General features: G+C 44.8%; 1 protein-coding gene across 3 annotated transcripts in view; it reads left to right on the forward strand.

Annotated features, from left to right (window-relative positions):
* LOC138566633 (acylamino-acid-releasing enzyme-like) overlaps positions 1-15333 on the forward strand; it is a 1029593-nt gene that overhangs the window by 623476 nt on the left and 390784 nt on the right. For all 3 annotated transcript variants that reach the window (XM_069644173.1, XM_069644175.1, XM_069644174.1), the window contains 2 exons: positions 1252-1312; positions 14192-14286. In XM_069644173.1, coding sequence (XP_069500274.1) covers positions 1252-1312; positions 14192-14286 — 156 coding nt within the window. The remainder of the gene's footprint in view (positions 1-1251; positions 1313-14191; positions 14287-15333) is intronic.

The following is a 15333-nucleotide window of genomic DNA, read 5'->3' on the forward strand; positions in this document are numbered from 1 at the left end:
GATTGCACTTGCTCAGTTTGTCATTCAGACACTGCAGTGTTTTAGTGATGTGCGCCAAATGTTGTAATTGGTTTCATGTGTACCTCTGAAACATGTAGAAGGGAAGTCATTTAAGTACATCCCAAACATACATGCATATATTAAAAACAGTATCTCGTCTATGCAAATTGAAGGTTAGACTCTAGTCTTCCACAAAGATAGGAGTTTTGGCTTTCCCTCTTCTTGTACCTTAAATTCTGGGAAATACAGGGTATCACTGCACCCATGGCTCCTCACCATGAGTATAGTGGCAGTGGTAAAAACGTGGTAAAATGTGTTTTTAAATTCCTTTGATTCTTATAATCCCACCTGCTTATCTAAATTGGTAATCACATTTTATTTATCCCCCTGCAATTCTAAGTCATATTTACATTACATTCTATTTACTCTGTGTCCAAAATAGTTAATGATATAACTCATGATTGAGGGTATTTTTTAAATTTCTGGTATTTAAAATATATTGTTTCTACCATTACAAACATACTCTAAATGAGGCTCTTTCAACGTGGCAACAATAACTGCACCCGCAGGGATCCTGTTCCCAAGTGGTAGTGGTCCGATTTCTGGTTCGCAATACTGGTCTTCCTTTGAGCAAGCATCCTGACAAATCGCTACTTTGACAAAAGGGAGCATTGTATTTCCTCAGACTATTATTTTATTTGACAGATGTAGTCTGTAACATTTGCTACATTATGTCCCGTGCATTTCCTTTATTATAACATGCTTTGAAGGATGTTCTCTTATAATTTGTGATGATTTATGAAAATACTTAGGACACAGACAACCATCTTGTAATTTCTCCTTAATGCACTGGCTACATATTTGATTCCATTGCAAGGGCTCTTTGTTCGCTTGCTTTTGCTGCTGATTTTCAATGTTTTTGTTCAAGTTTTTATATTTATTTGGCTGGGCTCCAGGTGTCCTGTTGTTCTTTAGGTGCCTCGGAACTTAGGTGATAAGTAAGCAAGGTTTCGAAATAAAGAACAACATACATGAAAAATACAATTTACTTTAAGTACATCTTTATCAGTGGAAGGTGGTTGAGTTGAGCAAAATAATGAACAAACCGTTCTATTTTATGTAAAGCAAATTTCTCAATTGGTCTGGAACAAAAACGTAGTGTCAGTTCTTCTTGCGTTCTGGACACTCATTGCCTCCTGACTGAACGCACAAGTTTTCTTACCCTGTGTCTTCTTGTTTCTTTCATTTCAGTATGACTGGCATCTGAAGACCAACTCCACTGTTCTTGATGTGGTCAGACGGTCCAAAGCTGGTAGGATTAACAATGCATTACATTAGTTGAAATGACATCAGTGGTTCTGTCAGACTTTCATCTCCTTCTCAGCCTGACCACCTCACCACTGAAAGCTGCCATAATTCCCAGGCCATGTGTGTCTCCTTTCTTTTGTACTCCAATGTTATATCTTTCTACACATTTCACAGCTCTCTTCCTTCTCTTCCATTTGACCTAATTTGTTTGCCACTCCTACATGTATCTGTTCAATCTCTTCTGCAGTCTATGCCCCTTCGATGTCTTAACTATTACTGGAGTGATCAATGATGGCCCATTGTGATAACTCCCAGGAAAACCTAATTTCCCAGAAAGCCTGAAACGTATCAGCAGTCCGCAGACCGAAGCGAGCAACATGTATTATTACCCCATTGAGCACTACATGTGAACGCATGGTGTTCACTAGGTTGAAGCATTACTAGGAAAAAGAGAGGTGATGAGCTGATCAAGAATTGTATTCTCCAGCACTCACCCAACAGTATGCCAGTTGTCAAGCTGTAGAGACAGAGGAATGTCACTAAGCCACTGAAACTACCGAAAGTAACTCCAAGATGGTGCTGAACTTTGCAGAGGGCTTTGAAACCTTGCAGGCCTTCATTTACTCTAAGATAAATCATCAAATGATGAACCAGTACCAGACCTGGACCAATAATACCCTAATGAGAGCACTTGAACTTATCAGAGCCAACCCTAGAGACCCCTCGCCAGCCTAGGGTGTATGTAAGGGGCTCGGAAACCACAGCAAGGAAAAGAATCCCAGCGAATGCAGGCATGTCAGTTCTTGCTCCCTTGAAACAAGAGTAGAGCAATGAAGCGAGAATTGTAGAGAAGACTGCTGTCTGGGGGGAGACCGTGCCCGAGAGGAGTTAGGAGGTGCAAGATGCCTAGAAGAAGGTAGTTCAAATCTAGACACACTGGAAGGAGAGATTGGGAGCTGACGTCCCCTTAAAGCTTTTTGGGAAAAATATTGAAGCCCTTTGGAGATGCAGAGGCATTGTCACATTAGCAAGGTAGGGAACCCAGCCACAACCCCTCCGTTCCCCTGAGGACTAGACCTCTTCCCACCCAGAGGAGGACCAAACCCAAGAATTCCACTGCCCAGAGAGAGGTGGGAAACAAAACACTAGATGGCACGGCAGGGTCTTCAGTTTCTCTATAGAGTACAACAGGACAGAAATTACATGCCAGCAATAAACAGAAATCACCAATAATAAAGTGACTGTACCAGAGTACTTGCCCGGTAGATGTAAAGGTTGCCCAATAATGGACAGATGGATAGACTGCTCAATAAAAAAAAAGTGCAGAAGCATTTGAGCATGCTTATCAAGCACAGCAGCAATGCGGAACCAGGCCTCATGGGGGAGGGTGGTTCTTAAACATACACAAGAGAGGCACCATAAGGAAGCCGAATCCGGAAAGTGGGAGGAAGCAAGAGGAAAGGGAAAGGAAAATGAAGGAGAGGGGCAAAGAGGCAAACGGCACAAACCTCCAACCCAACAAGTGGAATTGAGTAGGATGTTCGGGGCAGCTGACAAGAAGTCCGGCTAACAGCTAGCCATCTCTACTTCGCTCTCTTTCCTTGGCTGGCTACCATTTCACTCCCAGCTAAAATTTTACTTTCTCTGCCTTGTCTTCAAATCCCTCCATGGTCTTGCTCCTCCTTATCTCTCCTCCCTTCTCTCTTTCTACTCCCCCTCCCGTTCCCTTCGATCCGCTGACCATTTCCTTCTCACTGTACCTCCATCCCCCTGTGCCTCCTCCCGTTTCCGCTCCTTCCAACTCCTAGCGCCTCTGCACTGGAACTCACTCCCTCTCGCAATCCGCTTCACCCCGACCTTCTCCTCATTCTGCACTTCTCCTTAAATCCCTCCTCCTCCATTCTCCTCCTTGAAACCCCCCCTTTTTCTGCTTTCCCCCCTCCTTATTCTTTCCCCTGACTATCTCTCTCCCCTCTCTCTCCCTTCCATTTCCCTCCTCCAACTCATCACCACCCCTTCCCCACCTCCCCAGTCCCACTCCCCTATTCCCCCTGTCTCCTTCATTTATTTGCTCTTTTCACTGCTTTGTTGAATGATTCATAATGTAATATTGCTTCCACCGTTATATTGTTGATGTTGTTATGTATTATGTTGTTCCACTGTACAGCGCCTTGGTGTAAAGCGCTTTATAAATCAATAAATCAAATAAAATAAAATCAAACTAGCGAGAGTAGATTTGAGGGGCTGCAACAGAACTGTGGAAGAGATCCATCGAAAGACATTGCCAAGCACTCCTGTATTGCCCCAGTTATTTATAGCTATGTCAGACTGCCTTAGTCTAGTCCTTTGTCTATGCTGTTTTCAATTTGAGTGCTATCTTGGACTGGTACCTGGTTCTCTATTATACCTTATCCATACCCTAGTGGAGCCCTTCCTGCCTTTGTGTCCTCAACACCTTTCTGCTCTATTTCCATAGGGCCTGATCTTCCAACCTCCATGTGCTCCCTTTCTCGTTGAGCTCTACTTCTGCCTTCCTCTTGTCCATTGTCAAGCTTTCCAATGACAATCCTGGGAGTAGAGGAGAGAACCCAGACACGGTGACATATTGACTGCCTAAAACTGACCCTGATTGATGGGGGGCATGGGTGGATGCCTGTAATTCCTGGAGTAAATATTGAGAAACCAAAAGGTTTGGGAAAGACCTGAAGTGAATGCTGAGAAGTTTAACTAAGGTTTGTGAGGGTCCTGAAGTGAATCTTGCAAAACCCAACGTCTGCGAGGGACCTAAACTGAACCAGGAGAAGCACAACATCTATGAAAGACCTAAAATGAATGCTGTGAAACCCAGCATTCTGAATGCTGCGAAACCCAGCATTCACTTCACATCTAAATGTATTAGGGATATCGGCTGGCAAGATGGGTGCTCTTTTGGGAATCTTTGTCCTCTTTCGGAATCACTTCTATTATCGCATTACGCAACGATGAAGGAATATCCTTTTCAATCAGTATTTGGTTGAATGGCCTTGAAGGTGTGGTGCCAGAGGTCCGCCAAACTGCTTGTAAAACGTGACTGTGTAGCCATCCTCCCATGGGGCTTCCCCATTGTCATACCCTTCATTGCCGTTGTCACTTCCTCAGTTGAGATTGGTCCTTCAAGCCTTATCGTCCCTTCCTCACGTACTGTGGGGAGTCCCAAGTCAGCTAGCTAGTCTAGAGTTGCCTCCTTCATGTAGGTAGTCTCTTCCTTATAGTGGTTTCGATATAACTCAGCAAAGCCCTCTGTTATTTCAGTCTGTGTATTGACCAACTTCCCCGTTCCATCCCTCACCCTAAGCACCCTTCCCTCTTGTTTCAGTGCTTGCAGCCTGGACGCTAGCATAGAATCAACTCTGTCTGCCTTCTCATAGATTGTTTGCCAGAGAAATCTGAGTTTGCAGAAAATGTCTCCCAAATTCAGTGATTTCAGTTCCTGCCTTTTTGCTTTGAAGGCTTGCTCCAAGTCTTCCCCCGTGTCTACCCCCTCATCTTCAATTCTTCCAGTTCCTGCAGGTCTGCCTTCACCTTCCCTGATAATAGAGTTTTCTACCTTTTTCTCCTAGCGCCTCTATTAGAAGCAGGTCCCTTATTGTAGCTTTTGCCGCCTCCCATAATGTACTGTGTCTGATGTCTTCAGTATCATTTTCCCAGAGATAGGATTCAACCTCGTCCCAGAGTGTGTGCATAACGGGTGAATCCTTTCATAGATATTCGTTCCACCTCCACACCTTATCTACTATTGTAGCTGTAGGAGTTTTACATCCTGGCAGGGGAGTAAACCAGGAAAGGGACCAATAGTAGTTAGTTCTGGTAGGCAAGTGGACTAGGAAAGATGATTATGTTCTGAAGCAGTATGATTGTGGCAAAGAGGTTTAATGAAAAATGACGCATTAACAGTATTTCATGTGAAGAACACGTGTATCATTACAGGAAGTATTTGCTGTGCTATCCTGACAAAAATATTCCATTTGAAGAAGAAATGTGATATGCTTATAATTGCTTTACATCCTGTGAAAACCAATTACATTGATTTATGAACTTGGTTTTTGAGAGAGACATGTTTGCTTTACTAAGAAGGATTATTTGTGGAACAAGTGTGTTAGACAAGATTGTATGCAGTACCCTTTGGGAGACTACACCAACCTTGTCCTCCTGGTAATAGCTAACCCAACCATTGGTATAAGTCTGTACTACACAGGTTGGTAGTGTGACCGACCAGCCAGCCTCATCTCAAGAGGTGTCAATGTGAGCTGTAGAATTATTACACAGAGATTCACAGTGACAAGTATTCAAATAAACACGTACACTCAAGGTTTCTTGATTAAACAATTATTTATTAATTTAACAGTCAGTTGAATAAGCCTTCTTTAGAAGGAAGCAAATATATGTAACACCACTATACACTTCAAAATACACACTCTCAGTTTGTGTAAATCGGTAGATATCCATTTGGGATGGCACACAGACTTTTCCTACACCCTGAGGTGACTTAAATAACCAGGACACTGTGGACATTGATATATCACTGGCACATTTAGGACAATACTGAGTGTGGTGTCAAAGAAAAGGTTTTAGGGAATAAAACAAAGGTTAACAAATATTCTTAAGCTGGTAAGTACTTTTGAACCCTCAAATGCAAAGTAAATTACCTCTTTCCTGGGGGGAAAGGTAAAACACAAAGACAGAGGTAAGAAGAGTCTTTCAGGGAGCCAGGCCAGCCAAAAAAGTCCAGGTGAGCTGAAGCCCACTTGCAGGTAAGTAAAAGTCTTGCACAATGTTTTAGAAGTCTTTGTAGAAAATGAAATCACTCTAGGGCCACAACCTGGTAGGCTTGTGAGGGGCAAAGCTCCAAGAATTTCTGCAAAAGCAGCCAAGACAAGTCTCAATTGAGAGCTAGCAAGGCTACACAACATGAGGTAAGTCCCCTTAGTTCTACAGTACCTTTGGTTTTAAGAAATTGGTTCCAGCTGGCTTCTGTTCCTTTGTAGGTCTGCAGATCCTGGTGTTCCTGGGCCTCAGTCATGGGGACAAGAGGGAAGACGTCTGGGGACTCCTGCACTACGAAGGGAAGGTCAGCGGCAGGGAATTGGAAGAAATGTCCAAATCTAAAGGTCCGACCTATCAAAATGTCCGAAAATGCATACCCCCAAAGGTTTGAACACCAAAAGTTCGAACCTTTGGTGGTATACATTTAAGGTAGGTAAAAAATAAAAATAAGACTGCAGGGTGTCCCCCGCAACAACCCGCTCACCATACTATACAGTATAGCAAGCGGGGGCTGCGGGTTTGTCCCCCGCAACACCCTGCTCACTATACTGTGAGTATAGTGAGCGGGGGTTGCGGGAGACACCCTGCAGCACACCCGAGAAAAAAATAAATAACAAAATGGGGGCTGCAGGGGTGTCCCCCGCAACACCCTGCTCACTATACTTTACAGGAAACCCCTGCAACTGCCCAAAAAAAGAAAAGTACCCTGCGGCGCCGGTTCCCGATCATGGAAGTGAAAGGGAACTGGCGCCGCAGGGACACAAGGCGTCTTAGAAGGTAAGTAGGGTTTGGTTATGTTGGGGGTGTGGGTGGGGGGGTGTTGAGGGTGTGGGTGGGGGTGTGTTGTGGGTGTGGGTGGGGTTGTGTTGTGGGTGTGTAGGTATGTTGGGTTTTAAAATGTATGTTTGCATGGGAAATGTATGAACCTTTTGTGGTGCGTACATTTCCCATGCAAACTTTACCATCGCAGACTTTTCTGTGATGGAAAAATCACTTAGATCCCAGCGGTAGCAATGGGCAAACTTCAGATCAGTGTCATTGTATGGTTTCAGCTCCTCACGACCCTCGCAAATAGCACCACGTGGTTCCCGGATACCACTGTGGACTTTCCTCGCATCTGGGGTCCAGCACTCTGTTGAGGAGGCTCAGGCTTGGTCAGACCTGCTTCGTGGGAGTCCGGAGGATCTTCCTGGAGCTTGGGTCTGACTTAAAGACACTCACTCAATTCTGGTGTTCCTCTCCCTGGCAATCGGTTTCTGCAGCAGCAACAGAAGTACAGCCAGCTCCGAGAGGATTTGCAGATGAGCTTGTCTTGGGGTCGATTGGTCCCACCAACCCAAGGGGAGAAGACGTCCTTTGCAGGGCTTCTGTAGTCAAGGTGAATTCGGAGCTTCAGCATTGCAGCAGGGCTTCACCGGGCAAACCAACGGTCCAGGAGTTGCAGCAGGCATCTCTTCCAAGTTCTTCTTCGGATTTCTTCGTCCAGTGGTCGACTCTGCCCTCCAAGCAAATAGCCTTGCCTTTTATGCAGGTTTCTCCCATTCCTTTGCAGCCAAGCTCTCAATCACACAGCCGGCCACTCACCTTTGGGTGCATTCCTGTAACCAAGGGGATTAAGCACGGGGAGTTTCGGGCACCTCCCTCATTTCCTGGCCCTGCCAGACACACGGGAGCCAGAAGCAGGCTTCACTAGTGAATCCCGCCAAAGACAAAACGAACAAAGGGACCAAACCTGGTTTGGCGCGCAGAGTAAATCTCAAGAGGACCTTCCTAACAAGAAATGGTGAAAAAAGAAGAACGGGCCATTTTGACAAAATACGCACCCATGGATGCCTTGCTGCAGCTGCGAATGCAGCCCGCGGTAACAAAACACAATGGTAGGAAAAAGTAAACCACTGCCACCAGCCATTAATTGTAGAAAGGGTAACATAAAAATGTTACATGAGAAACTAGACAAAGGGGATACTAAGTAACCCCTCCAGCACCCTACTGTTAGATAGTATGTGCTGGGTCTAGAACGTTACAAAATGTAAGTAAAGTCAATTTCACTTCACTGCTCTTGGAAAAGTACTTTCACCAAGAGAAGGTATTTAAACCTTTGGGAAATCTAAGACACTTTCCTGTTCCACTGCACTGAAGATGCTGTGTGTCAAAATGTAAAGATGATACCTATGGAGTTTGTCAGACTCCAAAGTCACAAGAAACACAGAGTCCAAATTACAGAAAAATAGAGAGAGTGGGAGAAAGGTCTCACCCTCTATAGGTTAGAAATTAAAAGTCCTAAAGTCCAGCAAAAAGAGGTGGGGTCTCTAAGGTAGAAGGGAATCAACACATTTTTGAGAATTCTCCATAACACTCGTCCCACCCAGACAAAGGGACAGGAGGATTTAATCCACTCCTGGATGAATCTCCTTACTCCAGTCGGTCATACTTTCTTGAGAGGCCATCAGCATTTTGGTGATTACACCCTGACCTGTGTTCTATGGTGAAATCAAACCCCTGAAGGCTGATTGACCATCTTAACAATTTAGGATTCTCCCCCTTCATCTGCATTAACCATCTCAAGGGTTAGTAGTCTGTTTGAATTACAAAAGTAGATCCATATAAGTATGGTCTAAACGTCTTCAAAAACCACACAATGGAAAAATATTCACGTTCAATAGTTGCCAACCTTGTATCACGGTCCTTCAGTTTCCTACTGATGAAGCAGATAGGGTTTTCCCTGCTTTTCTCATCCAGCTGACTCAGAACTGCACCTATTCCTGTATTTGAAGCATCAGTTTGTACAATAAAGGATTGGTTGTAGGCAGGAGCTCTCAAGATTGGAGCTTGACAAAGGGCTTTCTTAATTCCTTCAAATGCGTTAGTACATTCCTCATTCCACCTGACCTTCTTGGGGAATTTGGGCGAGGAGATCACATTCAAGGGAGAAGCTATGGTCCCATAGTTCTCAATGGAGTCCTAAGAAGGCTCTCACTTGGGTTTGAGTAGTAGGGGTGGCCCAGTATTGTACAGCTTGAACCTTGCTAGGCAATGGCCTTATTTCACCTCCTCCTACCTCATGTCCAAGGTAGACCACTTTACTCTGACCAATTTGACATTTGCTTGCCTTTATGGTCAGATGGGCCTGCTCAAGAGCCTGTAAAACATATCCAAGGTGGTCAAGATGCTCTTCCCAAGTAGGGCTGAACACTGCAATGTCATCCAAGTATGCCATGCAGAAGTCCTCCATCCAATTCAGAACATGATTCATCATCCTTTGGAATATAGCAAGTGCATTCTTTAGTCCAAAAGGCATCATCGTAAACGGGTAGAGGCCTCCTGGGGTGGAAAATGCAGTTTTCTCCTTGGCATGGTCTGTCAGAGCTATTTTCCAATAGCCTGATGTTAGGTCAAATGAACTGAGGTACTTGGCTGAACCAATTTTATCCACCAGCTCATCTGTCCTAGGTAAAGTTTGGGCATCAGTAGTGGTATTTGCATTAAGAGCTCTATAGTCCACACCGAATCTCAACTCCTTGGATCCTGCCTTTGCCACTAGTACAACTGGACTAGCCCAATGGCTTGTAGATGGCTCCATTACACCAAGATCAAGCATCTTCTTGACCTCTTCCTTTATGTGGGTTATTACATGGTCTGACATTCTGTAACCCCTGCTTTTGATAGGGAGACAGTCACCAGTGAGTATATCATCATGCTGGTCCCACGGGGTTAAGCCTGGTGTCAGTGAAAACAAGGAGGCAAACTGATTTAACAGAACTTTGCACTCCTCCTGTTGTTTCAGAGTCAGAAGAGAGACTAACTCCTATTTTACCATCTAAAGTCTGTCCCCTGAGAAGGTCAGGTAGAGGTTCAATCTCCTCCTCCTCTTGATCAGATGCTAAGAGCAAAGCTCCCAGTTCTGGTCTGGTAAATATGCCTTTAGGCGGTTGGTGTGAAAGACCCTGGGGGCCTCCTTGGAGTTGCCCTAGTCCACCAAATAATTGACCTCTCCAAGTTTGCCCACAACCTTGAAGGGTCCAATCCATTTGTCCTGCAAGGCCCGCTGCCTTGTAGGTACTATAACTAGAACTAGCTGATCTTGAGTAAACTCAATCATGTTGGCCTTCTGGTCATGCCAATGTTTAACCAGAGCCTGACCTGCTTTCAAGTTATCAGAAGCTTCTGTCATAATGTGTGTCATTCTCCTTCAGAGACATAACACATAGTCAGTGGGGGTCATTACAACCCTGGCAGTAGGGGGTTAACGGGGCCAGTAGAGCTGCCAGCCCTGTTAACCCCCTACCTCCTCATTACGAGGTCCGCTCGCAGGACCCACTAAGGACGCCTGGTAAAACCAGGCGTCCTTAGTGGGTCCCGTAAGCGGACCAGCATGCTAACAACGGGCCCGTCATTAACAGGCCCGTTGTTAGCATGCTCCCCACTCCCATTGAGCCCTATGAGGGCTCGAATGGGAATGGGGATGGGTTCCTGGAATGAGGAAATACCAGGCCCTCCAAGGTCCGAATGGCCCGGTATTTCCCCATTCCAGGAACCCGGACCCGGTACCTGGAATGGGGGTAGCCATGCCGCAAATAGCGGCATGGCTACCTCCAGGGTAGTAATGACCCCCAGTGACTCTCACTGGCTTGAGGGAGGAGCACTCTCCAACCCTTCCTTGATTAGGGCCAATGGACCTCTAACCGGATGACCATAGAGGAGCTCAAAGGGGCTGACACCAACCCCTTCCTGAGGCACTGCTCTAAAAGCAAAGGGAAGACATGGCAGTAAAAGGTCCCACTTTCTTCTAAGGGGTTCTTCTAAGGCACCTATCATGCTCTTCATAGTTCTGTTAAAACCTCTCCACCAATCCATTGGTTTGGGGATGGTAGGCTGTTGAGAACTTGTAGGTCACTCCACAGTTTTTCCACATGGCTTGCATGTAGTGGGACATAAGATTGGTCCCCCTGTCTGAAATAACCTCCTTAGGAAAACCTACCCTAGTAAAAATACCAAGGAGGGCCTTAGCCACTGCCTGAGCAGTACCAGTCCTCATAGGTATGGCTTCAGGATACCTGATAGCATGGTCTAGCACAACCAATATAAATCGGTTGCCTGAAGATGTGGGAGGGTCTAGGGGACCAACTATGTCAATCCCTACCCTCTCAAAAGGAACTCCAACCACTGGGAGGGGCACCAAGGGTGCCATGTTCTTGGCTGCACTCTTGCCAGAAGTCTGACAAGTGTTACAGCTTCTACAGAATGTATCTACAACAGACCCCATCTTGGGTCAGTAGAAATATAGAGAAATGTTTCCCTTGGTCTTCTTAAAACTTAAATGACCAGCTAAAGGAATCTCGTGGGCCAACTGTAGAAACTGGGGTCTTACCTCCTGAGGGACTACAAGTCTTCTGTAGTCCCAAGCTGCCTGTTGGTGAAGTCCTTCAAGAGTAGGACACTTTCTTTGACATCTGCTGAAGTCTGCCCTAGAGGGTCCACCTTCTGCAAGCAAAGTCACCAGCTCAGGATTGTCTTTAGGATCCAAATCTCTAACATAGGGAAGGGCTTCTTCCAGCTGTTTCACCAGTAGCTGCTTCACCATTCTCTCAGCTGGTGGAGAGGTCACAGGTGTGACCTTGGACTGTCCTCTCGGGCATGTCCTTGTCCTTTGAACAGGGATGAGACCTTGGGTTTCCCCTTTGTCTCCTTCTTTGTCCTAGAAGTTGAAGAGTGTCCTTCCTGTGGATGGAAGTTATGGGTTCCTCTGTAACTTCCTCTTGAGAGTCACCTAAAGTTGCCTCTCTGGCCACTTTAGTCTGCTCCTGCTTCCTTTTACTGGGAGGCCTGGGGTGCTTCATACAACTCCAAGAGTTTTGAAGTCATTCTCAACAAGACTCTTCCAGGCACCTCACTTTGTACACTGACAAGAATGCTCACAGTCATATTGTTGCACTGGATGTGAGCTGGTAGTCTATGAATCATCTGGAGTGGGCCTGCAGCAAGCTTAGCGGGAGCCTTAGATGCCTTAGCAACATCCTCTGGTCTGAAAAATGTTTAATCCACTACAGTAATGCTGGCCCCAGTGTGTCTAATTGCAGGGGTCTCCTGTCCATTCACAAGTACACTGTCCTTGTAATATTATTTGGTTTTACCTGGAATAGAGTTATACACATCTACATTCTGCTGTTCCCACAGACCCAGGGATACTAAAGAAACACTGGCTGATACTCCAATGGAGTCTTCAGCCAATACTTGAAAGTTACCACTAGCCATTTGAACGTCTTCCTCATGGATGAAGGCTAAGGAGGCAGTGTGGACTCCTCAAGGTTTACCCTTGCATCTCCGATCCCCTTTCACATGGTCAGTTGACCCACAAGCATAACATTTACCAAATGTTTTGTGGAGTGGGGGCTTCTGCAAACCTCCTTCTGGTTTGGCACCAGAGGTTTCACTAGACTGACTGGTTTCCCATGTGGCTTACCCTTTTTCTGTTTGTGGCCCTCTTTTGGGTGGTTGGATTTAGAATTATCTTTGTCAGCTTTCTTGTGCTGCTTCCCCTCATCCTTTTTGTGAGTGGCCCCAGAATCTTTGTGAGTGGCCCTGTTGGCAACCCACAAGTCAGCAGCCTTTGCTAATAGTCTCCCAACAAAAACAGATTTCTCATTCCTTCAAAGGAGTACACTCTAGAACCCTTAACCCATCCACCTAGGTTTTTCAAACATTCACACACACAGGTAGCCCAAGGGGTACCATGAGTATTTTTGAGGGTCCTAAACTGCTTAAGTTACTGGGAAGGAGTTTTCCCAAATCTGGCTTTCAAAGCCAGCTTCACATTCTCATATTACAATCTTTCAAGTTCCCCCACCTCTCTTGCAGCATCAGTTGCAACCTGGGGGAGCCTAGACAAAAGCCAAGGAATCAACTGATTCCCTGTGAGACCCTGAATCCCATTATTGTATTCAGAGGCACCCAACCAATCCAAAATATCAAGTTTCACATCATACATACTCACTGCTTCTTTAGGCAGGTGAGGCCTCTTGGGACTGGAAGAAGCATTTTCAAGAGACAATCTTTTCATTTCAAGAGCATGTTGCATTTCCAATTCCCTGAGTTTGATGTCCTGATGTTTGGCTTCAGCTTGAGCTTGCAACCTTTTAAATTCCAATTCAAGTCTCATTTTCTCAAGAAACACATATTCTGGACTCAGTGATGGACCTTGTGGGGTCCCAGTGTACAAAGGTTGAGGCAAAAGGGCCTGCTGAGGCAAGAAGGGGCTCCCTTGCTGGGACTCCTCTCGCTCCTCTGACTCTTCTAAGACATTAGAGTTAGACTCTGAATTATCATCCTAATTATCAATTTCCACATTTCCTTGGTTAGTGGGTGTGACAGGCCTACTACCCAAACTTTGGTGATTCAACAACCTTGCAATCAATTCATGTTTCTTTCCTTTAAGAGGGAGATTCCTGATTTTACACATTTCTTTCAGTGGATCTACTGTTAAAATGATCAGGGCTTCCTGACTAATGGTAATTTTTCTGGCGCATTTACCCCCAGTTTGGGGCTGGGGGTAAATGCTGCCAGACTCATGTGTGGGCGGGCCCTTAAATCAGCGGTAATAGCGTTGCTGCCGAATTTAAGGACTACCGCCAAACTCGTGATGAGGCCCTATGTCATTTATCTTTAGTTTTGTTTGCTAGGTAGGGACATCCTCGTTAGGATGCGGAAAGATAGGTGTTTATCTCACCCTTTTTTTATTTAATAAATGGCAAACATTGAGAAAGCTTTATCTTTGTGTCTGTCTCACATTTCTGACCCCTCACAGCATGCTTCTGTATTCGATTATGTGTGTATTTCGTCTTAGTGTTAAAATATCTTTCTGATCCTAATGTTACATTTTATGTTATCGTACGGTGCCCTGTTGACTTTTGAGGTTAGGGCATGCTTAAAATATATACAAATAAAATCAAAACATCACTGCATTGGTTTGTTGTTGGAAGGTTGATTATGGAGACAATGAATGTCCTTTAGTTCTAGCGCTTGCCTGGGAGTTATATGCTGTAGAGTTGTGTTTGCCTAGCGTAACTTATTTTTCTATCACCAGGGTTCTCGGGCATTTACTCTGCAGGTCTGCCAAAGAACTGCTGGTCAATGGACAGTAGGCGGGTCCTTGTCAACACCCCTCAGAGGAGCAGGAAGGTACTGTCATGTGTTTTTCTTCTTATACCTAGATGCATTTAATTTTATCTCTAAAATGTAGTGTTAAAGTGAGTTTCCAAAAAAGATTGTTGAAATGCTGAATCTTCCCTAAATCATTTCCTTATTTATCCTACAGATGTGTTGTGTAGGCAATGTTTGTGTACAGACAACTATCAACTAATGCACGTTGCACGTTTAGTAGAAGCCCAAACCTGCTCTGATTGCACTAACAATGATTTGTTAGAATCTCAACAGAGCTTAACAGGCCCCCCTATAGCGTGTGTCCTTAAACAAGTTCAAGAATTGAGAATTAAAAGCATTATCTCTCATACTCAATAAGATGTTGCACACTTCTAGGGTCACAGGAAAGTGTCACAAGGAGAAACACAACACTCTTACAGTATGAATAAGGTATAACTGCTTTTAATTGGACGTTCAAAAAATGGGGTGATGGAAGTAAGAAAGTGGTTGTATCAAATAGGCTGGACGATCTGATCAAACAAAAAGCGACCTTCTCTAATCATAAGTTGATCTAACCTGTATTTGTTTTGTGCCAGAAGCTGCTCAGAGGTACCTGCCCCCTGACAATAGCTTCCATGTTAATACCATTCACTTCCTGTATCACGCTTTGAAGGTTAAAAGAAATAGTCCTGTACATCTGACATGAAACTGACGTTGCCTCAGTCTATAGCCTTTCATATGATCAGCCTGACATGAAGTCTCCCCATTTTAATACAATTGTTTTCAGTTGACTATGGGATTGATAAAAGCTTGAGCCAGGTGCACCGACACATGAACAACACTTCTCCAGCTTCACTGGCATTTCAGAGGTACCTACATTTCATGACATCTCTGAATGCAATGTTATCTTATTAAGCGGGACTCGTTTGATTGGATAGAAATATCAGTAGGAACTGGGATCGATTCTGCCTCAGGCCTACCAGGGATTCAGAATATTCTGCACGTTACAGTGAATCCCACCATACAATATTACCCACCTCAACTGTTTTCATGATACAACAGACAGAAAGATACGACGGGCTCTAC

Source organism: Ambystoma mexicanum, chromosome 2p, assembly GCF_040938575.1.
Source record: "Ambystoma mexicanum isolate Mex_15411 chromosome 2p, UKY_AmexF1_1, whole genome shotgun sequence".
Lineage (NCBI taxonomy): Eukaryota > Metazoa > Chordata > Amphibia > Caudata > Ambystomatidae > Ambystoma > Ambystoma mexicanum.